The sequence below is a fragment of the Arvicanthis niloticus genome, chromosome 29 (assembly GCF_011762505.2).
Source record: "Arvicanthis niloticus isolate mArvNil1 chromosome 29, mArvNil1.pat.X, whole genome shotgun sequence".
NCBI classification, from domain to species: domain Eukaryota; kingdom Metazoa; phylum Chordata; class Mammalia; order Rodentia; family Muridae; genus Arvicanthis; species Arvicanthis niloticus.
This window is the reverse complement of record NC_133437.1, coordinates 18,383,130-18,407,940: the sequence shown is the minus strand read 5'-3', so window position 1 is coordinate 18,407,940 and position 24,811 is coordinate 18,383,130. Positions and strand designations below refer to the sequence as shown.

The following is a 24,811-nucleotide window of genomic DNA, read 5'->3' as shown; positions in this document are numbered from 1 at the left end:
ACTCAGGACCTCTGGAAGAGCAGCCAGTGCTCTTAACCTCTGAGCTATCTCTCCAGCCTGGTTTTCCATTTCTTGACCAAAGCTGTTTCAAATGTGCAGGCAAATTCCTGCTTCCTGTTCTTAGCAGTGTGTTGGGGTAAGTGGTCTTTGGCATTTGTGTTTGGACAAGGTTGAGGACAAATTCTTAGTATCTCCTAAGTATTTCCTAGGTTATTTATGCCCATGTGATGCCAACACATGGGCATAATCCTTTATATGAGATAACCCAGGACTTAGATTTCCATCACTAAGACTCGAGGGAGACCGTCCAAGCCACTGTCATGGATCTGATGAATGGTTGTCTATTTTCAGGATTGAGATGAACTGTAATCAGTAAGTTAAAATATAAGGTGTCATCTTCAAATGTGAAAAATTGCTAGGTTCCTGAGAGAGAGCAGGGATATGACCCTTGTGGAGATATGGCTGATGTCACACAAGTGTTTGCTGCAGTGATGTAGTACACGCTTTCCCCCATTCCTCCCATCAGGAAGGGGGTGCAGCAGAGCCATTTGGCTTCAAACCTGTACCTGATGCCAGGCTTTGCCACTTCCTAGCTCCGACCTGAGGCAGAGAGCTTCACCAAAGTTACACCAGAGGCAGGTATGTTCTATAGAAAGCTTCCTACCTCATAGGCCGTGATGAATTCTACGAAGCACTGACAGGATGTGCACATCAGCAAAGCCATCTCTCCTCCCCACTGGTACTTAAGGCTCCAATCTCTGCTGCTGACCTTGTTGCTCTCTGTTGGCCGCAGTGCCCTTACCACTCAGGCTGAGTGTCCCAAAGGAGCTGAGTTATTTGAAACAGTGTCCACATACCAGGAATATCCAGGATAATAAAGACTTTTATGGGGCTCTAACAGAGGAAGTTGAGTATGGTTTCTAGGAGATCGAGTGGGAAATTTTCCCTGTGAGAACTTAGGATTAGGGATGGTGAGATGGCTCAATGGTTGAGAGTCCTTGCTGTGTAAACAAGGAGGGACCCACATTTGACTCTTCATATAACTGGGCAGGGCTACATGGGCTTTAACCTGTGTTAGGGGACAGGCAGGTGGGAGCTCCTGTCCAGCCAGCCTACCTGAAATGTAAATGAGTAAGACAGAAAGTGTTAGAAGACTACTCCTGATGTCCTTCTCTGGCCTCTGCATATTAATTAGCCTGTAGGACAACCTGAGGACAGTGAGCACACACAACTGTCCCAGCCTCTGCTCACACTCAAGTCCCAGTGCTTTCTCTGGCCTTTTGAGAACAGTGTGGTTCCAGTTTTCCTTGAATTAGTCAGATGATTTGTTTCAAAACATTTCCTTGTGACGGGGTTCTAACTTTTAAGTTCTATTTCAATTAGAAACCTGGTCATTTATGCTCAGAAACCAAAGCATGTGTGTGTCTTCCATCTGTCAGAAGCTAGATTAGGGAGATGGCCACTCTCCTCTTGTTTATTCTGATGGCACGTGTTCCTCCTGGGCACATGTGGAGTTGAATAGACTTATGAGAATTGTGTTTGGCATCTTCCTTGAGTTGATAGATTAAAAGCCTAGGTGTCCTGACTTTTTGGTCAAAGTCTCCTCCAGGGACTGTGGATACAGAAGGCCCCAGAGAACTGGCTTTTGGGTATTTTTCCGTGTGGGATGGAGGACGCACCTTTTGGTTAGCGAATGCTCTAGAGCACTTTGTCTCATAGTATTACTTTAAAACTAAGATGCTTCTAATTATGTTGATAACTTCTCCAAGGAAGAAAAACTTACCTGCAAACTAAAGACATCCTATGATTGCGTTAAGAACTGACAGTAGAAAATGCCTCTTGGTTTTGTGCTATATAGTAAACTTTTAAATTCTGCATTATTGATCAAATTATGTGCACTGTATTGAAGCCAACAAACTTGAAAGAATGAGTTTGCAAAATTGGATTTAATTGAGACCTCAAGAGGGCAAGGGAAGACATTGTGAAAATCCTTAAGTACAGAATCCTAATCAGTGCTAGACAAGCAGTGTATTAGTTTACATGTAATAGGATCAAGCACACATTGAAGGCTCCGACTGAGTCTATCAGCTCTAAGTACAATTTTATATTTGGCTCGAGTGGCTATTAAACATCAAGCGGGGCCAGAGTTCCTTCAAAGCACCCAAGGACCCATTCAGCTATGGAAGAAGATTCCCACAGTCTCAGAAGCCCCAACACATCCCTTGAACTCTTTTGGCCTTGGGAGTCTTTGCTCCCCAAAACACAAATACAGGCCTGGGATTTCCAGCAGCCATGTGTTATTGCACGGAATGGTCTGTCTTAAGCCAGACTCTTACGGCTAAGAAGGTGTGAGACCAGCCCTTGGAGATAGTGGTCTAGTGTTACCATGGTCTATAAAAGCATAGTAAGAAATCGCTGCTCAGTCTACACCCAGCATCTACTGTTCAGGCTGACAGAAGAGGCAACACGCAGCTTCACATTTCACACGGAAGACCGGCACTGGCTGGGCCTGGCTCGCTGAATCAACTCTCCATAAATAGAGTGATTGTTTTAGCTTAGGCCCGGGAGAAAATTGCTTCATACCAGTCTTTTCTTCACATAAGGTTTGTATAGCATTAAAAATGTTACAGACTAGTGACTAGCCACAAAGGCAAAAATGCCTAACTCTCCTTTGCCCAAAAAGAAACATCCCTGGTTTGAATCTTGTCCAGTTTCCCCAAAGAAAACGTACATACACCTTGGTTATTGCACATCTATTATTAGACAGATTTGTATATGTATAATATATATCCTTAAATATGCCACACATAAAAAAAGACTATGGCACTTTACAGAATACATGTTTAACAAAGGCCATTCAGTACACCACAGATACTTCAAAGACCCTTCCACAGTTATAAATGTAATATTGAATTACCACACAGGTTTAAAGAAGCCACAGACTCCCAAATATTTCTGCTTTACAGTTTAACGAGAAGCAAATGCAGGCAAAATAAGACTTTTCTGGTAGCAGTAATGGTCCTATTATCAGAGAAATGGGTATTTGGCCAGCAAGTGGTTTTAAAGAGTCAGGAGCAAAGTTTCATTCTATATTAGCACAATTGTAGATGGTCCTTTCATTCTCTGTGAAAGTCTGTGTGTTGGTTTGAAGTTCTCTCTGCTATAAAATGCAATCTTGTTCCGCTAAGTCAGTACGTAGGCAGTTCTCATTATGCCCTTTTGTGGTGGGGCTGTCTTCTCTAACATTTAAATTAATGAGAAACAGTTAAGTGACAGTGTGGCAGAGAGGTCACGGCTTCATTTGTGACCGTTACCAGGTTGCTGGAAGTCCACTGCCACTTGACCCCAAAGAGCAGGTGATAGACATGCACACAGAACCTGCAGCTTAGGACTAGTCTGTGAGGAAGGACCTAAGATGGTAAAGATGGAAACGTTAATCTGGTAAATTCTAGGAAAACAAGGTGGTTTTGTCACAGTTTTCCTAATGAACAAAACTGTGTTTCATGAAAAGTACTGCCCAGGTTACGAACACAGTTACTGTGCTGTCTGAGGACATCAATCCCCACTGACGATGAGTGTCTCCTCCATGTGCTCCATGGCACGTGGACTTAGTGATCTGCTCCTGTTTCCTGAGCTTGGGTGCCTCCCCCTTCTCTTTTAAAGTGGCCGCAGGATCTCTCTCTGCCTTGCTTACTTTGATAACTGGTTCAGAACTGAACTTAAGATCTGATTCCCGTACCTTCCAGACCTTTCACCTGCATGAGAGAGAATATGGTCTCTGATATAGGCCGAAGGGTAAATATACTAGAACTAAACCCCAGTTATACAGATATATGTAGATGGCCTAGCCCATCTCTGTAAGGTAGTTGTTCTGAACCAAGGCTTGGCTCTAAACTGACATAGCTTTAAGCGATTCACTGGGATGAGGCTGTAAAATCTAAATCAGGGTTGTGTACTTGATGAGCAAACACCTGCCAGTAGAAGGTGCTTCACTATTTAACTTTGAAGAGTTGAACGTATCTCTAAATCCAAATAGGGCCACTCCACTTGCACCACTGTGGAGGGTTCCTGTATCTGCAAGGTTCATGTGATGCCAGACTCTGGTGTTTCTGGCTGCTTTGGTCAAATGGGTGATTTATGGAAACTGGATTAAAAGCCCTGAGTCCTCTTTAGTAAGCATTTGGTGGTTCTGTGACCTGCGTAGGCAGGTGCAATGAGCCTGGTCCAGCCCCTGCTTTTGTGCTAACCTGGGGATGGGACTCTTGATGCAGGACTTCCTTGGCAGTGAGCTAGTGTTATTCAGCCTGCTCTGTAGATCAACACCAGAAGCTGGAGAGGCTTCCAGCACTAGCTCCTGCTTTCTCTGCAAAAAAAAATGCCAGTGGGGTTAGAAAACTCCGAAAAAGTTCACTCTGCAAATGCTGAGGTTCTGGCAACCCCTCCCTGTGAACATCTGCATGCACCACAGCTGGTCTGGAGGCTGCAGTCCTTGGGAGCAGGGAACACTGAGGTTTCTCTGGGCAGCCAAGCAAACCCCAACCCTGGGAGAAAACTAACTACCAGAGGAGACGGGGCTATCACAGGCACTAGGCTGGCTGTACAGAGTAGAAAGGTGTCTGCCTTACTGGCAGAGGTCTGTACTTTTATTCTTACGTGATTGTCTTTCTTTACTCAAATCCTGAGGAGAGTTCCATTGATGCCTCTTACCCTGGAACTCAAACTGGAGTAGTTCCACAGTGGGGGTTCTGCACTGTCCCTGTTCAACCCTTTGTGCAGTTAGGCAAAACCTGGTATCTTGCTGTGACCTTCAGCATATAACCTGTCATCAGTAAGTCTGTACTCTTCCTTTCAGTCTCCAAGCGAGACAGCATGAAAGAACTAGGAAGAAAACCAAGCCCCCACCTCCACCCGGCATTCTGAGATGCCCATAAACACATAGCTGTAGGCCGAAACCTGCCTCAAACTACCTGAGGCTGGCTGTCCTCTCCTCTGCTGCCAGAGAGATGGCCGCCTGCCTTGGTGAGTCAGGGCTCTATCCTTCATTGAGCCCTGGGGACGTGGAGCCTCCGACAGGACTCCACAGGGGCTCTACCACGTCCTTGTCTGGTCTCATTTTTTGCTCTGCAGCCGGATGTCCAAGAGCGCTGCCCCTCACTGGTCCCACGAAGGCCTGGGGCTGTGGGATGTGGCTCCAGTAGGTCAAGACTGGTTCCTTCACTTGGTTCAAATGATGAAGACTGTGTCACAAGGCCAGAAAGAAAGGTAACGGTGGCAGTAATGTCTTCCAGACTAAAGGAGGCAGATGAGGTTTTTCCCCTCTTCAATCTCTTCCTGGACTTTGTCACTGGAGGTTGCGATTTCTGCTTGTGCGGAGAAGACGGCACAGATAAAGGTGAGGACTGTGCCCCCAGTGGCAGTATAAAAGGCCCAGCCCAAGGAGCAGTCTCCAGGTTTGTAGGGGGATGCATACCGTCCACAGTCTATGGCTTTCTGGCAGCCCCAGCCTGCAGGGTAGAAGATCAGGCCGAGGATGAGGAACAGACCTGAGGGACAGAAGAGAGAACAGATAAAGCCCTCGGTACCTAGGCAACCTGCAACACCTGCTGTGCCCTTATGGTGGCTGGCTTTGGGCGGGGTCATCCACTGTGCAATAGCAAGTCTTAGTGTCTTGGATGGAAGCCTGACCTGAATAGCCAACGTCACTTTACTAGGTACACTTTTAATTACGGGGTTTAGATCAGGGAGATAAGAGCTTGCCTAGAAGTACTGTCAGCCAGGTTGTGTATGTTGGAGTGTGACTCCACCAGGGAGTTTACCGCTGCTTCTTTGTGTAAGGGCTACTTAGGCCAAACATGGCTTCAGAAAGGGTCTGAAGAGATGGCTCAGCAGGAAGAACAGGTGTTGCTCTTGCAGAGCACCTGGTTGGGTTCTCAGCATCCAATGATAGCTCACTACAGGTCCAGAGGACCTGACAGCCAGCCTCTTCTGACCTCCATAGGTGCCAAGCAGGCCTATGGTATACATACATGCAAAACACCATAGTAATAAAGTTTTATTAGAACAGAGCCATGCTTGCTTCGGAACATGTGGCCTGCACAACACAAAATATTTATGATCTAGCTTTTGACAGAGTTTGCCACTCACTGGTATAATAAAGTATTCACCCAGAACCTTGTGGCCTCAGCGTAATTTTATAGACAAGAGCCAGGAGCCCTGAAGGAGACTCTATCTTAACCTACACCCCTGAAAAGCGTTGTTTGAGCTGTATGCCAAGGAGAGCTATGTGTCCATGCCTCTGTAGGAACGGGCTCAGGGCATTGCATGGCTGAGACGGCTATGCTCTGAAGATACCTGGACCCCAGGGGCTTCGTCCAAGGATGGCTCTTGCACGTGAAGTGCCTTCTCATGCTTGCCTTGCTGTATTCCTCATTGTCCTCACAGGGTGTTACTGGGACAGATAGACCCTTTCGGCCCCTGGTCTGTTATGATTGACTCCTGGGTATCAGCCCACCCTACTGGACAAATTTTCTCCAGCTCAACATGAAGATGAACTTTCATGGATTGATGCTGTTTAGATGAATTTATGATTGTATAGAAGCCCTGCTCTGATGCCAAATAATCTTAGGAGGTTAGAATAATTGCTAGAAAGTTTAAGGAGATGGTTTAAGTTGTTTTTGCCAAAAAGATATACTAAAGCTAGAATCAAGAATAAAAATGTGTCCCTTCCTCATAGACTATAAGCAAAGGCTGCATGCAAAGGCATGCAGCGAGCATCCAGCCCTTACAAGCACACACATTGCATTAGGAAGAACAGGCTTGGGACAAAGTCATGATCAAAGACAACATTCACTCTAGGTGAGGTCCAAGGAGGGCACAGGTGTGCACTGTGATAAAGTAAGGCCTCGGACTTTGAACTTACAGTGGGTTTATAGAATGAAACAACTGTAACTTCCTCTGTGAGGTAATTTGTTTTTTCTTACATAGGGAACGTTTGTCTGAGATGGTATAAAAGCGGGGAGGGGAGGGAGCAAAGGCTGGAGCCCCTTTGCTTCATCCACTGAATGTGAGTGTGTGGTTTTTCTCTTTCTGGATGGCCCAAGTAATTAAGTTTTTCTAATCCCCTGCTGCTATCAGCAGGAGTGCATTGCTATCAGCTCTGGCCTAGAAGAATAAAAGGGATTTAACAGCCAGAAGCCATTCGCTCTGGCCCCCAAAGAGCAAAAGAGCCAGACTGCCAGGAGCTACAGCTTTCCAAAAGCAGATTCTCTGCCCCACCTCAGTTAAACTCTGGTACCAAAGCTGGTCTTTGACAAACCCCCTAAGTCCTCTACCAGAAAATGCTCAGAACTGATGCTTGAGTCTCATCCAGATTCCAATGGCATTCTTCATAGACAGGGGAAAAAAAGATGCTAAAATTCAAATGACTGCACAACTGACCCCAACTAGTCAGAACACAAGAAGGAAGAGCAGAGCTGGGGGAAGGCATTGCCGCCCCACCTCCACCTCAAGTCACACCCAGGATTGGACAGACAAAGACTAAGTAGGAGATGCAGAAACAGACCTACACTTAGCCACTTGGTTTTCAACAAAGGTGTCAACACACACAGGAGCAAAAAATGTTCTCATCAACAAACAGTGGCGTGAAGCCTGGACATCCACATGTAAAAGGATGAAATACACCTCTATTTCTCATCTCCCCTGTACAAGAGTGGACCAGAGACCTCAACCCGGAACGGAAGAACACTTCAAGATACAGGCACAAGCACAGACTTTTCTGAGCACTCGAGCAACAAGAATCGATTAATAGGACTATCTACAATTAAACAGCGTTTGTGCAGCAAAAGACGGGCTAGTGATGGCAGAAAATTTCTGCCTGTTACCTGTTGGACACAGGATTAATCCCAGATCATAAGAACTCAAAATTACCAAATAATGTCATCAATAAATGAGCAAATATTTCTCAAGAAAGGGGGGCTGGGGAGACAGCTCAGGGAGTAAAAGTGCTTAAGCAGGAAGACCCACGTTTGGATCCCGCATCCATGCTAAAAGCCAGGGCTGCTGCTGTGCGCTGGGAATTCACTTGCTGGCTGCCAGCCTCGCTCCAGGTTCAGTGAGAAACTAGAGCTAGAGTGACAGAGCAGGACACCCAAGGTCCTCCCCATGCCTTTGCACAGCTGCACTGTTGGCATTCCTCCTAGGCTCCACCCCAGTTACCTGGCAACAGCCAGGTAGGCCTGACTCACTATAAAAGGGGCTGCTTGCCCTCTCTTCATTCTCTTGCTCTCTTCTTGCTCTTGTCCTTGGGAAGGGAAGATTTTTGGTGGGAAAAATCAGTATGCAAGTTTTCATAAAAGAACTGAAAACAGCTACATACAACCCAGTTCCACTGTTGCAGTCAGCGGACAGTCCCTGTGCCTCCATGTTTGCGATGACACTACAGGAATGGAGAAGAAAAGTGATGTGTATATAAGAAGCAATGAAACGTGCCATTGTACGGAACTGGGTTGCCCTGAAGTTCATATAAAGCGAAATAAGCCACGCTCGGAAATAACAAAGATCCCATTTTTTTTCCACATGGAATCTAGACTGCACTTGAACAGACCCACATATGACATGAAAGTAGAAGGTGGGAACAGTCTGAGAAAAGGAGGCAGGGCGTGGTGCCATACGCCTTTAATCCCGGCACTCTGGAGGGGAAGGTAGGTGCCTGCACGAGTTCCAAGCCAGCCAGGAATACACGCTGGACAAGGTACTGTGTGTGGTGGGACGGGACTGAAGTATGATCTACAGAGTATTGCAGTGAAGCCATGATTTCAGAAGAAAATGACTGCGTGACAAAATGGAACAAAGACCAACAGGTGGCTGTCAGGGGAAAGCCATCAGCACAGTTCTCCGGATACAAACAAGCACTGAAGGGCCACCACCCATCATAAAGGGTCACTACCAAAAGTTACAATCATGCCAAGAGGTACCGGCTAAGAGGCTAGAATTTAGACCTTGGGAAGGATCTGCTTCATCAGAATAGACCTTTGCTTGTCAAGGAGACCTAAAATGATTTACCTAGTTCTTAAAACACATCTAAGGCCCCTGAGAGACCCAGTAATCCTGAAGAAACCCACCAGGTTCTTTATGAAGCCTTCCACAAAGCACCTAGGAAGGCCGGATAGTGTGTACCTCCAGGTCGTCAGTGGCTGCTCTGAGAGACAGACCACTCACGGTCCACCAGCGATCACAGCGCCTCTTCCTGTGAGCCTACACAGGGGCTCTGCTCTTGCCCTTGGAAGACCGAAGTGTTCCAACCAAACATCAATTGCATGTCACTTGGCACCCTGCTCCAGGCTCAGACTCCTGGAACGCATACAAATCACCTTAATGTGCCTGAGGGGATCCTGTTAGGAGAAGTTTGAAAAGACAGCCTTCCTTTAGTAGTGTTTCATCAAAGCCCCAGCCAGAAAAATATCTCCCCGCTGTTCCTTAGCATAGGCACTGCAGACCAGTTGAAAGCCCTGTGGTGGCTTCTGACGCAATTTACGAATAAAGACCTCGGGGAATCTTAACACAGATGGGTGTCAAAGCTTGAATCTATCAAAGCCCCAGTGAGGGTATCGGATGGGAGAAAAGTCTACATGGAAAGATGATAGAAAAGTGGGCTGTGGTATATCCACCTAGAGGATGCCACGTGTGCGGAAGCAGCCATCACCCGCTTACCCAGCTCAGAGGGCCATGAAAATGCAAGGCTTAGAGGTCTGCTGGAGGGACCGTGGTCCTTCATGTAACTTACACACACTCTCCCCTCTCCACACATACACACTTTTAAAATCTCAACTGTCCTTTATACCAAGTGTGTTGCTTCTGATGGCCCCTTCATGTGAAGCCATAGGTGACTGTTCCCCTATATGAGCCAGTGTGGTGAGCACAGCCCTGGGTCTGTCTCCACTCTCCTGAGGATGAGAGCAGGTCCCAGTGTCCCTGGCAGGCTCCCTTAGTCACAGTATGTTTGTGGATGTTGTGGAGAGCAATGGAGAATATTCCCTTGCTTTCTTCTGAGTGGATCCTTAACGTCACACCCAGAGGGTTGACAATTTCCGTAGCCAGGAACCGAAGACAGTGGGCCCAACATGGAGACTTCTCACCTGTGCTGTGGTTTTATACCTTAGGACTGTGTCCCAGAAGGTCCCTCTTTCATTGTAACTAAACCAAACCTTCTCACAGCCTCCTAGTCTATTGGACAAGAGGGGTAGACAATGACCATGGTCACTGTACTGCATGGCTTAGCCTTACTGGTGGGAGGGGAAGATGAAACTGATGGTTATTTCTACTCCGATGCCACCTCAGGCTTGCGACAGTTTTAACCACCTCACTGTTGGCTACCCTTGTGGGTCACTAGCTCCCCCAGTGTGACACCCCCCCCCCCACCCTATTTTAGACACATTCTTTTCTTGGCAGTCTTCCTGGGTTATTTCGAGTTTGCCCTCCCACCCGTGAGTACCAACTGTACCTTATCACTGTCCAACGTACAGACGACGCTAACATCAAATGAAACACACCGGAAGTATGAAGCCAAAGTCCGGCTTCCTCAGCAAGAGTCAGCACTGGCTGGCAAAGACCAGCGGCAGAGTCATGCCTTACAGATCCTGATGTCTGCCTGCCTGGGACTGAACATGGGGAGCTGGTGTAAATTTTAATCAGACCCCTTTAGGGAAGAAACTGTTTTCAGCTTTCCCATACTTGACTGTGGAAAGACTGGACTCTGACGAGTCTGAGAGGCACTGCTGTACTGAGTCGGAAGGCAGCCATTCAGGCTGTGTGGGGACACAGAACAGAAGGAGGCACAGAATCAGAGGGAGTACGGCACGGCATCAGAGGGAGCACGGCAGGGCCGGGGAGGCCTGGTGTCTGCCTTGCAGCCTCTCCTGCATCTGTTTTGACACCTCCCTTCCAACCATTCACAAAACTGTCCCACTGCCTAACCACTGGCAGGCCAAGTGGCCGGACCCAGCCTCTTCTGTGTGGATCGCCCACTACACATGTGTGCCACTTCCCACGCCTGATTAGAATGCTGCAGTCCTGCCCTGTGTAATGTCTGTGCAAGCTGGATCTCCATGTGACAGTCCCTGCTCCTCAGATGGCCTCCAGACTGAACACTGCAAACTGACTAGAGACCTCGGTTTGCAGAGTAAATTTCCCAAAGAGCAGGAACGAGAGCTGCCTGCGGAATACCACAGTGAGACAGAACACTGAGCGCTTACTTCACCACGTCAAAATCCGGAGACCCAGTATGAAGCTACCAGACACCCTAAAGTCCCTGGAGAAGCATGTAGAGAGGGGTGCCACTGAGTGCACACACACCATGGGCTTGTCCTCGCACTGGCATTGTGTGGAATGCCACACACACAGTGAATGTCACTGAGTTTCATTGACTTTGAGCACCTCCAAGCCAGAGACATCCAAGAATTGGATCAGACCTTGTAGGTTGCCAGCTCTGGACTCACATATCTGGATATCACCTCTACCAGCCTCTACCCTAGTCCTGTTACCACATCCTGTTAGGATAACTTCTCTATTCTCCATTGCCCTGAGGACCTTCCTGTTCGGCCCTCTGTCACACTGCCATCTTTATCTATACATCGGCTATATGCCGAGTAAACAACTGTGCTTCATTTCTCTCAGCTCTGGGGATGAGGTAGCCTCTTGTGTGGGCCTCTAAGCTGCTTCAGCATATAAAAATTGTATCCATTGTAGAATCTTCCATATTGCACACATGTGACACATGCTCTTAAGTTATCTGTTGGCTGACTCAGTGTCCTAAGGAGACACCATAATCTGGATTCAGTCATAAATAAACACGCTGGGCACGTCATCAACACTGAATAACCACCATCAAGAGTTCATGAGATTCCTGAGGCTAAGACAGCCATCAACTCGTAACATGGCAGACTGTCTACCAGGCTCTGAAGAAGCACAGGAGTGTGGAGGGAATCTACTCTGTGTGGCGTTTTCCTACCTAGTTAGTCTGTGACTCAAGAGATCTGGACTCGGGCCCTAACTTAAGCTTCAGGCCCGGTCTGTGTTGATCCATCTCAGCTTACACAGCAGAAGACCACTCTGGGTTTCTACCCCAAATGGCAATCTACCACAAATCAACTCAATCAAAGAGGACTGAGCACCCTTCAGAAACCCACTGCATTCTGAAACACAGCTCAGAAGCTGCCCTAAGCCTGTGAGGTGTGTTCACACCGACCATCAAGTTCAACAGGCACTGTCGGTGCTGATTAAAGAGAAAACCAAGACAGGCCTGGAATTCCCAAGTGGAATTTGAGCCATGTGCTGGTGTCTGCCAGACCAGAGGCTGCCCAGGCTATCCCTTTTCAGGACCCTGTACTTCTTCCCAGGCCTTCCTACAATCCATATGATGAAGGCCCAGGCCCACGCTTCTTCCTGATCGTCTGTGGTCCTGTGGCTCTCAATACACCGGGTGCTCCTGCCTGCAGCTGGGGCTACAGCCACCACCATTAGCGTTCTACACAAATTGCTTACCTTGTTTATTTCCCATCTCTATCAGCTCGAGTTCCAATCCCATGTGGATGAGAGAACTGTCTGCAATGTTTGTCTCCCAGTTGCTAGAACCATGTCTGACACACACATCCATCCTTCACTGAATGGATGAATGAAAAAAACGAGAGCCGTAAGCTTTCACTGCCTTGTTACACGAAGCCATCGTGCAAAGTTCTTGCCGAGTTCTTGAAATAGCTGGAGGAAGACCTTCAGTCGATAACACTAACCCCAGAGGTTGGCAGTTAGTGCCAACAGGAAGCCTGTGTCAGGGCCAAACCGCTGGCTGGCCTCTTCCTTGTGTACTGAGCTCCTTTCCCTGGCTACTGGAAAAGTCTCTTTGTTGAGAGGTGCGCGCGCGCGCGCGCGCGCGCGCGCACACACACACACACACAAAAGCAGTTAACTAGATGTAATTGATTTTCAGGTATCTAGAGGCCAGTCTCACTTTAACCACAAAACTCAAACTTTCCAGCTATGCCCGGCTGCCTGCAGGAGGGGCCAGCTACAGAAGAGGCCTGGCTGCCCACAGAAAGGCCAGGGAACTTTGAGAGGGGAGTGTTTGGAGGAGAAAGATGGGGGCAGGGACGACAAGGCAGAAAGATAGTGGGGTACAACAGAGCAAGGGGTCCCTAGGTATAGCATGAGTTTGGGGTCAGAAAGTCCTCCTAGAGGGGCCAGGCAAGGGCAGGGGCTCACTCTTGCTCGGCTGCCGGAAGACAGTGCAATTCACAGGTAGGTGTGTGTATGTGTGTGTGTGTGTGTGTGTGTGTGTGTGTGTGTGTGTGTGTGTGTACAGTAGAGGAAGACCATATTTAGTGACTGAACTCTTAGTTCAACTGACTTAAGTTCACTGACCGAGAGTTCAATCAGTAAACACAAGGGACCATCTAGTTCACGTCGATGTGAAAAGCATCCCTGTGCTGTTACTAACCATTTACCTGTCTGCTTCCCTCTTCTAAATTTTCTTTTTCTCAAGTTCTCTCGTATGCCGGCAGCCACAAGTCACTTAGCAGTCCCCAAGAGGTATCTTCGGGTCAACACCTGTTGTCAGGAGGCGCCATTTTCTTGCATCAGTTCAAGGGGTGACTTTACAAACACTGACAAGGACACACCATAACTGGCCACAGCTGGCTCCCGGGCCACTCTTGGCCACCTAGATGGTTCCTCCCACAGGCATGGGAGTGACCAAGGAACATTCTTCAGTAGAGATGGAAGACAAGGCCGCAAGTAGCCGGCCACTAGTCTCCCTTGGAAAGAAGAGACAGACATGGAAGAATTTTCAAAGAAATACAGAGAGGCCAGAGCTTTGAATAAAAGTTATGAGCAAATGGTTAGCCAACAAGTAGAACAATGTATTTATTTTACTAAAACGAGGACACTGGAAACATCATAAAAGGGTATAGGATATAATCTGAGAATAAAGGATTATTTTTTTAAATGAACCTATCCGGGTCTATGAGATCTGGCCTCAGCTTTCTGGTTTTGCTGTGGACTGGCAGGGATCTTTGCAGAATACGCTACACATGCTCCCGGGCAGCAACTATGGGGTCAGGGTTCTTCAGAGGATGTGCTGGGGAACCTGTGTAAGGCAGGGACACCTGAGGAACCTTCGCATTTATGAGCTAAGAGGGAAGGAGCCTCCTTTTGAGTTCTCTGTCTTCTTGCTGTCGAGCCACAAACTCCCTATAGTTGGATAGCTTTTGAAAACTTGGAGTTTATGGATAAAGCAGATGAAGCAGACCAGGGCCTGCTCCTGATGTTCAGGGTTTCCCCGACTAAACCAGGAGTCTGAGGTCATCCAAGGAAAAGGGTTGTCAGCTGACAGCTGGCATATCTCTGTGGGACAATATTGTCTGCCTGTCGACTTGGTATATGATTAATAGTAATAACAGAAGGAGAGAAAAAGAGGAACTGGGTGATACTTCAGATGTTAATAATTAATAACAATGATAAAGGGGCTTATAAGTAATGCTTGCACCATCTCTCCAGGGGTCCAGCAGGCTAGCTCTTTCTACTCAAAGCACCCCCATGGCAGAGTAACTGGCAAGGAAAATGTGTTCCAGTGTCAGGAGTGGGGATGTGAGGCCCAGCAGCCTAAATGGAATGAGTCCTCTGGATGACAAGCAGAGCACAGGTAGGATAAAAGGACCTTGTCGCCAAGGCCCCGGGAGAAGTTGCTATTGTAGTCATGAGTCACCTGATGCCCTGAGAGGACATGGAGATACAGGCTGTAAGGAAGATGGGGTCTCTCCATTGTCCAAGCCTTTCTAGATCTTTCCCAGCACAGACGAAGAAGCAGCAGCAGCAGCTCCCACTCCATGCATCCCACAAATGGCTTTGTTTATGCTTTCCCAGTGATGGGAAATTATTTCCCATTCAGAGTGAGAACCTGCATATTAGCTGTGGATGGGTTACTAGGAGAACTTTATGAAGTATCTAATAAAGTATTCATCCATCATGAAAGACAGTTCCTGTTTGACAATTCAAGATGAGCTTGCACAGGGCTGGAGGGGTGGGTCAGCCGTTAGCGCACGTGCTGTGTTTGCTGGGGACCTAAGTTTGCTTCCCAGCACCCACATCTGGCAGCTCACGGCAACTCCAGCCCCAGAGCAGCCAATGCCCTCTTCTGACCTCTCCATACATATGGTCCACATATGTACACCCAAGGCACACCCACGTACACAGAAAATGTCCTGCTAAAAAACACTTTTCTCTTTAGTGTTGGGAATCAAACCAAAGGCTTCATACATACTGAGCATGCATGTACTTTCAGGAGTTACTCCCCCCCACCTCCCAGTGAGGAAAAGACTTAAAAAACAAAACTAACCAACCAACCAACCAAACAAACAAACAAACAAACAAACAAAACAAACAAACCCAAACCCTGAAGTGATTGAGAGTGAAAATTTCCAGAAATAAATGAACTTCTTGCCAGTGGGTCACCAAGTGCAAATGTTAAATAATTCCTACAGCACACCAGATGTCACTGCTCAACACCGGGCCACTGGGATTGTCCTCTGTGACGGAACAGAGTCACTCTGATCTGAAACGAGAGTTGTGGGCACTGGCTTGCACTGTTTGCTTTTTATCTTTCGGTTTGTAAAGCAATCAGTATTGAGGATAGAACCTTAACACACTAAACCAGCTTACTACCATTGAGTTCTAGGACCCACCCTTGGTTTTTTTTTTTTTTTTTTTTTAAAGACAGGATCAGACCATGTCACCTACATTGGCCTGGAACCTGTCATTCTCCTGCCTGAGTCCTAGGGTTACAAGTATGTGCAGTATTTTAATACTGGCTTTAAATTCTTAGTATGTATATTTTTAGGGTGGGAGTGTGTGTGTGTGTGTGTGTGTGTGTATGTGTATCTGGCTATTTATTAAAGCTACTTGGAAGAACATTATTAAATAACAAACTCATGTTTGTACTATTACACAGAGATATAGATTGTTTTTAAAGTGATTTTACAGCTTTGGGAAATACTACCGTTGCCTTAGCTCTTAAAACAGAGTGCCTAAACTGCTCAGGTACATAACTACCCAGAGCCATATCTAGGTCATTATTCCATGACTTGATAATGTAGGCTGAACACAGAGCATCAGAGGCTTCATGGTAGTTTATGTCTACAACAAAGGAGGTGCCACGGCAAAATGGTTTCACATTCTATTTGCAAATCAAACACTGTATCTGAATTATAAGAGCATTTGCAATTTTCTTCAAGCCCTTACAACAGATTTTTTTTTTTCAAATGCACCCTGGTTTCTGGTTTCTTCACATTAATAGCTGCTTGATCTATCTATGGTTAAACACTAGTCTTTATTTCATGATATGACTGGGCTCTTGGTTCCCTTTATATATATTTTTACACACACACACACACCCCTTTGTGTTTCTTTAGAGTACAGCTTATGAAATGATAACTCTCTAATACATCTTGGAAGTAGGAATTCAAGAAACTTATAGACCCTAGTGTACAGATCTCTGCACTTAGTGCGCATCCAATGACACCTCTTTGGATTGATGTTTAATTCCAGCTGCCTTGTAACACATGTATTATTCTCTGTTTTCTACCAAGGGATTACTAGAGGCTGTGAATTTGTAAATGTATCCATCTATGGCATCCTTTTTTTAAAAAAAAATTATTTTTACATATTAGGAGTGAGAGTGTGTACACATACACACACACACACACGTACATATGCATGCACCTTTGGAGAGGCCGAAGATGTTGAATTCTCCTTGTAGCTGGAGTCTCAGGTGGTTGTGAACCACCCAATATGGGTTCTGGTAATAGAATCTGAATCCTCTAAGAGTAGCACATGCTTCTTAACTCGAATTATCTGTGCAGGCCCAACCTGTGCTGTTCTAACATTGATTCAAAAAGAATACTGCTAACAGAGGTGCTGTCTGTGTAGAGAAACCAAGAGCTCCCACCCTGGAGCCTGGAAGTCCCCTGTGACTGGCTTTCACCAAAAAGGAAAGCTGGCTTGTCCTCATAATTCTCCGTAAGTCCCCTCTCCCTAGGGAAATCTAAAGTTGCTCACCAAGGTCACTGTGCCTTCTCAGGATAAGGTAGGTGACTTTCTCAGAGATAAAATTATGGCCAGGCTCTTCTTCATCCCAAGACCCTGGTTTCATTTCTCTCCTCTTTCTTAGTGATTTTATCCTTCTGATCTTCAATGAACAAAGAGGGAGAGGAAAAGTATACATAGAGACTGAGAGCAAGCTGGGCTGTGTGTACCACTTGCTGCTGCTGCTCTATTTCACATGATGGGAGAAAAGTAATGAAACCAGTTGCAGGTGGCAGTCATGGAGTGCCTCACCCGCTCGACCCTCACAGACACTCGTTCAGGAAGGTCAATCCTGGAGGGAGCTCGTGGTGTCCGATGTGCCCTCTATATCACCACTCTTATTCAGGTTCATGAGGGAAGACCAAGCCTGTCTGGCAACGGTGGTGTTTGCATGTCCACTCACCCCTCTATATATTCACATTCATGAACACAAAGCCTGGATGGCAGCTGGTGCAGAACACAGCCGCTCACACTTAGATGCGGTGTCACGGTCATCAAAGCCCCCACATCCTCTCACCTTCTGTTACTACTTTTCCTTTGCACAGTCTCTCCTACTCTCTACTACTCTGCTCACTTCTAAGGAAGCAGGGTCATCCACACCAGGTCCTTCATGGACAAGGCCCGGTTTCCATGGCTACACCCTCCACTGAAGACCTGCAGAACATAGGCCAGCCCACAGCAATCTGCTCAGAACAGAGAGACAGCTCGCTGAGAATGCCCTGTGAGTCTGATCGCACAGACAGAGGCCCGACTGGAGTAGAGAGTATGAGACCCAACAGACAGAAAGAAGCTTGTGAGGCAGGGCTGGAAGACAGCAGGCAGCCAGGCCCAGCAAACCTCATGGCAAATCCCAGCAGAACCGATCCCTGCCAACACATCGGAGCCAAGTCCTGAGCTCATTTAAATGGCTTCCGTCCCAAACCTGAGTCACCGGGGATTCCATGGACTTCTACATTCACACTCTATGCATTTCCAAAAACAAACTGCTTGATGCTGTCATGGAAAACCTGGATCGTTGCATTCTACAGTTTCAGTATGGATTACATCCAGGTCACAACCTATAGAAAAAACCTGGCAAAAGCCAGCCCTGTTGGCCCGCTACCCAGCTTTTGTAATGAGTCCCAGAGGAATGGGAACCCATGTGTGCTGCTGGCTCTGCCAAGTCCCAGACACACTCTCCTCTAGCGCACACCAGTCTGAAGTTTCCGCAGCCAGGGGAGTCTGAGCAGCCACCTGCAGTCAGACTCCAGTGTGGAAGCCGCCTCCAGGAAGAGAAAGCAGAAGGACATGTACGTGTGGGAGAGAGGAAGACCCGATGATCTCTTTCTTCTGCTTCTTAGAATCGTGATAGAAGGAAGACCCAACAGGCCAAGGTCTCAGGACGGCTCTGCACCTGCGCCCTACAGCCTCATCCCAGGCAGACAATCAAGGAACCAGAGAGTGGTAGCATCAGAAACAAAACAAAACAGGACATGAAGACAATATGGCCAATTACAAGGGCTTACAGAAGAGATCTTGCTCCTTGGAACACAAAAATTCTTGGAAACATGACATCCGAAAGCTTGGTAAGAAAGCAACAACATTTTCACGATCACCACAGAGCTACCACCATTTCTAGACGCCAAACACCATGCTCGTCACACTCACACACTGTCTAACCCTCAAACAGCCTTCAGCTAAGCGCCATGATTAGACTCGTCTACCAGTAGACAGACTTGGAGCTTAGAGAAACGGGCTTAGTTGGCCAGTGTTTTTCAGGCCTTCTGAGGTAAGGCCTAACTTCAGTGATGGCTAGAGGTGACTGCTAAAACCAAGGTTCCTGGGTGAAGGTAGAGATGTTCAGCTTCCTGGCTGCCAATAGGTCAAGCTTTGAAACAAATCCTGCTATTTCAGTTAACTGTACTTGTTGCTTTTAAAGTAACAGGTAAGAAATTTCTACTGAGGCGACAGTATTTTTCACATGTAACTTTAACGCCGAAATATCAATATTTTAAATGTTTTGTTTTGAGAGAGGGCCTAGGCTGGACTTGAACTTATGTTCCTTCTGCCTCCTTCTCCCAAATGCTCAGATTACAGATACAAACCAGCACATACAGTTCAAAGTTTATATTTCTATATAAGCCTGTGGAATATTTTTTTAAATTAGTTATGTCTCAGGAATATGCTTATGTCATCTCATAATTTTATATCCAGTCACTTTTTTTTAAAAGTGTCATTTTGCCATGGAGCAAGAAGAAATACTAACTACCCCAGTGTCGGCACTGTACGGCACTAGCAAGAGTTTCCTTGCTTCATGGTAAGCAGACCACAAGGGGGCGAAATAGCAGAAAGCCTCTGGGCAGCCATTCATGTGGTGTTGATGGTGAGACAGCCTGGGGCAAAGAGAAAGCTAGTCACTATCTCCACACACAAATGTTCCAGGACAAGGCCTTCTGCCTACAGGGGGCCGAGTGCCTGGCGTGGACCTCCATCCTAGGAGAAGGAACTCAGTAGTCTTTTTAGCAGACATGGGACATGGGAAGAATAACTCCCTGATGTGCATCACCACCTCACTGTGGTGTGCTGTGAGCCCGGCTGTGGACAAAGCAGCCAGCCTTTTCTGTATTTCAGAGCGTCACCTTAAGTCCATAGCCTCTGGAGAGCAGACTGTAGTCAGAAGAGCTGTCTGCTTCCTGCCAATTTTAAACTGTGAGTCACCTCAGAATTTCTGAAATGTGCCCAAGTCACAGGGATGGACAGAAAACTCAAATTTACTCAAATTTCTTTAGAAAGATCAGACTTTTCTAACTATCCTCTCTAGCAGGCTGGCCATGAGGTAGGTCTGTAATGCTAGCACCTAGAAGCTGAGGCAGGAGGATTCCCATATGTTCAAGGGAGAAAAGGGAAACATAAAAACAAAAGAAATTGCACCAGAACATTCTTCAAGACCAAAGGATAAAGGATGTCTCTACTTTGTATCCAAAGACTACAAAAGATGTGCTGGGGGCCAGACTGCGCCCCACCCCCACCCCCACACTGTAAATAGCCACTGTTTTCTTGTTTGTTTGTTTGCCAGAAAGTAAATATTTCTGTGAGCTTTTCAGAGAAAGAAGAGCTCTTGGAAGGACACACTAGGAGTCTCTTGCAGGTCAGCTTAAAAACCCCACAAGCAAGGCATGAAACCATGGAAGGTCAACTGGACCTGGCGGAAAGTTAAACCCTAAACCAGAGGTTTTCAAGAGGATTACTGAGTCCTGAGTGCAGGCTATGTGTTTGTTTAGTTTGACTTTTTAAACCACTTTGGTAACACTTTACAAATGTTTTAAGATAAGACACTCCTCCCCCCTCCCCCAAGGCAGTACATCAGAGGAGAAGAAAGTTAAGAAGAAGGGGAAAAAAAAAAAAAAAAAAGAATCCAGCCCTTCTGCCTTTAAGGATTCTGGGAGGTGAAACACCGAGAATATCAAGGATATAGGTTCAGATTTCACAAGTGAGTCGAAAGGACCAAAAGCCACACAGAATTCAAAGCCTAAGATGAAAACACGCACAGAAGTGACATTCCAGCCTTCCCACTTTGCATAGAGAGGTGTGATGTGGCACCCTGTCCCAAAGTGAACCTGCTAGTTAGCAGCAGAGGTAAAGATGGAAGCCTGGTTCTCTGAGTGCCTGTGAGTCTCCCTGCGGGTCCTCTCAGATAAATGAGAGGCACAAAGACCGTCAAAGGGAGAATAAACCCGTGGAGGCAGCTCAGGGCAGGGTGTGTCACTTCTCTCAACCCATTACCCCATCCTCCCTCACTGCATACAGTGCCCCCTAAGGTTTGAGGAACAGAAAAAAACAAACGTTATCTTATCAGCTGTTTGAGAAAAGCCCTGTCATTTGATCTGTTTATTTGGAAGAAGCCCCCGCTGAGCGGTATCGGCTCTGTGGCTTCCCACCTCCCTGGATCAGGGGCTCAGCTGCTTTCTTGCTTATGCAGTGCTGAGAGGTAACCACCTGGGTTCTTCAACAGGGCTATGGTAGATTCCTGCTCCTCCCACTGTAGCTGAAACTAACAGTACTCCATTTAAAATAGGAATGCTCCCCTCTGTTCATTCTACCTCTGGGGGATGTGTTCTAACTCAACTGCACAGAGGCAGTCCCTTCAGCCTGGGCTAACTGATGTTGTCTTGAGTCAGGGTCTACCTTTCAAATCTTTTGGGGGAACCTAGATAGTGCCAGGATCCACAGACCTTTTCTTGAAGCCGTCCCTCCAGGATCACTGTCAAGAACTCAAGACTTTTCTACCGATTTCCAACAAGCTGGTTAGTGAGAAATGCCCAAAGTGGAAGTTAGTTAGCTTGCATCTTCTGATCTGACTGCTGAGAAGTGCCCAAAGTGGAAGTTAAGTTAGCTTGCATCTTCTGATCTGACTGCAGAGAACATTCTGTCAGGCTCCAGGAGACAACGCATTATTAAACACAGAGCAGCTGATGCTAATCCCTCCCCGGGAGGCTGGAGTCCTCCCCGCCCAAAGCTGAACTCACCAGGGTGGGAGGGCAACCTCTCTGCCTCTAACTCCAAGGCAAAGACTCTCCGCGTTAGCAGAGTTCTTACTACAGTTAGGACCAGCTCTGACCAAACCTCTCAGATATGCCCTCACCACACGCGCACGGGGCGGGTGCTATCGAAAGCACAGTTTTAATTTAATGAGAAAAGCAAAAAGTAGAACAGTTACCCCAACAACTCAGACCCAGAGAAAGCAAGGGGGACCCAGCAAGGAGGAGTGGCTTGCAATGCCAGATCGCTAGCCTGGGTCTTACTGTAGAGACAGTGCAGCCAGAGGAAAGTAATCTTGGCCAGCCCTCTCCAACAGATGCAAGCAATAAGTGCCAGGAGTCCCGAGCTCAGGCTCCCCCGCTAACCCCAGCACTCACCTGCGATTCCCTGCAGGAGCCCGCAGACGTTGAAAATGCTTTTTCTCATGATGCTTTGCACGCACATGGTGAAGACGGACACCAAGGCCACTACGCAGAGAATGAAGATCCCCACGGCCAGGAAAATAGCGGTGGCTTTCCAGAAGCCGCTGGCTATCTCCCCGAAGCTCTTGGCGTAGGTCCCGCACAATGTGTCCCGAGGGACTTGCTGCATGGCAGGGGTGCGGATGCAGAGGATGCCCAGGTAGTGGGGCTCCGAGTCCGTGCCTGCCTGGTCGTCGCCGCCGCGGGTCTTGGCTTTCCCGATCAGCCAGTCGGCGCTCATGAAGGCGACGAGCTCAGCAAAGGCCACGACGATACTCAGGAGGGTCCAGAGCATCGAGCGGCAGGTGACAATGACATGACACATATTGATGTCCACGGGGTCAATCCAGAAAGACAGCTGTGAGTTGCGAGGAGGTCCGGGAAGGAAGTCTCGGCGAGGGTCGCTCAGTCCAGTCCGAGGCAGCAGAAGCAGTGAGGTCTGGATCCCGGGCTGACGGCATTCATACGGAGTGCTGAGTCCCAGCGGCCAGCAGCCTCACCTATGTCCAGAGAGGAGGAGGGTGAGCGACCGGCCAGGCCCCGCCCCGCGCCACCCCCACCCGGGACGCCCGCCACCTTCCCGCCCACCTTCCCGCGCTCAGCTCCCAGCCAGGCGGCCCGGGGCGCTTTCTGGATGCCAATTGTCCCCATTTTTTTTTTTTTTCTTTTTCTTTTTTTTTTTTTTTTTTGGCCGCAACGCTGAGTGTCGGGCGGTGGGGAACTTTATCAGGCTCCCACCAGCCCTCGGCTGGGACACTCGCTAACCTGGGACACTGCCCCAGCAGCCAACCATCACAGAGAGATGCAGGCGCGGCCGGCAGGGAACTTTGACTGCCCCTTGGAGAGTTTGTGAGGCAGTGGCCGCTGCTGTGCTCGCACAAAAGCCAAGTTCTCCCAAACACCGCCAGTTTTAGCTATTTAATAGGAGAGAGTAAAAAAACCTTCAACTGCCTGGAAATCAAATTACCAGCAAAGTATTTGGTTCCTAGCTGAGTAAAGATGCAAGGGGAAATGATCCCGGGGAGAAAGAATAAACAAGACATTGCTGCCCAAACGCATTTCCCATGCGTTCCTCGCATTATTTTAGAGAAGTTAATTTATGTGAGTTAAAACGTCTTTAAAAGCCGTAAGGAGGGCATGACTTGAGAAGATTATTCAAAATGGTACTCTGAGGGCCATTAACTAGGTGTCATTACAGCTGGGTCCACTTGTTGACAACATAAAGTTGTCCTTGAATGCATCTCTTGAATTGTCCCGATTCATCTCATGTCCCTTGGCCCGAGCCTTCATTCACCCCAGGTCTGGGACTCAACATGCCCATTGTTCCTGAGTTCACAGAGAGCTCATTCTGCTCCTGAGGACACATGACTTCATTACCAGAGGACTCTACCCCAGTGGCTCAACCCTCCTTCAGAGCCTGAACCCTCCCTCCATCAGGGTTGGCATTGCTGGTCTGCAGCCCCAGCTCTCCATCTCCTCTCCAAGGTCAGGCCAGATCAGGCAGCTTGTATCTGACATCTGGGCATATGGCCCTCACTCTGAATGATTCCATCTCATTAACCGAGGTCATGCCAACGCCATGGGAACGACAAAGAGCCCCTTGAATGCTGGGCTTGGGTAAGGCAGGCAACTGTGGAAGAGGGAGGCAAATGTGGAAATAGCAAAGTCTAGTGTCAAAGCTTAAAATGGCGTTTGGTGTACCACACACCAGCGCTCTGCCTGCTGGCTGACACTGCAGTGAGCGGTGACTGGACTCATCACATGAAACATGTATTTAAATTGCATCACAGTAGTCACATGGGATGTGATTAAGATACAGTCTGTACAATACTAACAACGACACTGTTTAGTAAGCTGCCAGGCTGGGTTACACTTGGTTAAGGGAGGTCATGTGTTTTACTAAAAACACTTGGATTCCCTCAGATCTGGGTTCTTAGAGCCAGGTCCACCACTGCCTGACACTGTGGATAAGTAACTTCTCAGTGCGTCTTCATCTACAACCTACACAGTGACTGCAAGGCTGCCCCTCCCTCATGAGACAATTGAAAGAGATAAACACAAGCCTGCTAAAGTACCCTGTATGGCACTGGTTTCAGCAGGTATAGTCACTCGTGTCACTAAGCCTGCCTGGTGGGCTTTTCCAGAAACGTGTGGACCTCATTTCGTTTTCCTGCACTGTCTAAACTAGACTTCCAAATGCAACTGGAGAGAAAAGATTAGCTCTAAGCACAAACACAGGTGTCACTCCCAAGCACTTCTTAACCAAAGGCTGGGGAAACAAAAAAGCCTTCTGAGAAACAAACGTTTCACAGGGATTGTTTATAATGAAAAAACGATTGTTTATAATGTAGGCTGGAGGAGACCTGCAAAGGAGGCAGGAGGGCTCCCTGGAGGCAGCAGCTGCCCAGTCTGTTGTAAGTGGAGAGCCCCTCCCCCTCAGCTGGTTAAAAAAACCAACTTGCTGTTACTTCCAGCCCATCCCCACCCTTGTCCCTCTTCTATTTAAAGTGGCGTTCCAGACTATATCTATTTGTCCCCTTGCTGAACCGCAGGGCTCTGTCATGGTCTCTCTCAGTGGCAATGCAGAGTGTCAGCTGTGCTCTCGATGAGGGTGTCGTCTGGGGTTGGTAAATGGTCCATACCAAAGACAAGGTAAGATTATTTAGGGATCAATGTGTTTAATCTTACAAAATAAGGCATTTCCC

At 47.5% G+C, this 24,811-nt stretch overlaps 1 protein-coding gene across 4 annotated transcripts in view; it reads right to left on the bottom strand.

Annotated features, from left to right (window-relative positions):
* Positions 1–1,927: 1,927 nt before the first annotated feature.
* Lhfpl2 (LHFPL tetraspan subfamily member 2) overlaps positions 1,928–24,811 on the bottom strand; it is a 142,355-nt gene continuing 119,471 nt past the window's right edge. For 3 of the 4 annotated variants that reach the window (XM_076927167.1, XM_076927166.1, XM_076927165.1), the window contains 2 exons: positions 22,023–22,606; positions 1,928–5,543 (listed from right to left, as the gene is read on the bottom strand). In XM_076927167.1, the coding sequence (XP_076783282.1) occupies positions 5,290–5,543; positions 22,023–22,431 (663 nt within the window). In that variant the 5' untranslated portion in view covers positions 22,432–22,606 and the 3' untranslated portion in view covers positions 1,928–5,289. Of the gene's footprint in view, positions 5,544–22,022; positions 22,607–22,694; positions 22,717–24,811 lie in introns of those variants that run through there. The other variant, XM_076927168.1, reaches the window with a different exon arrangement.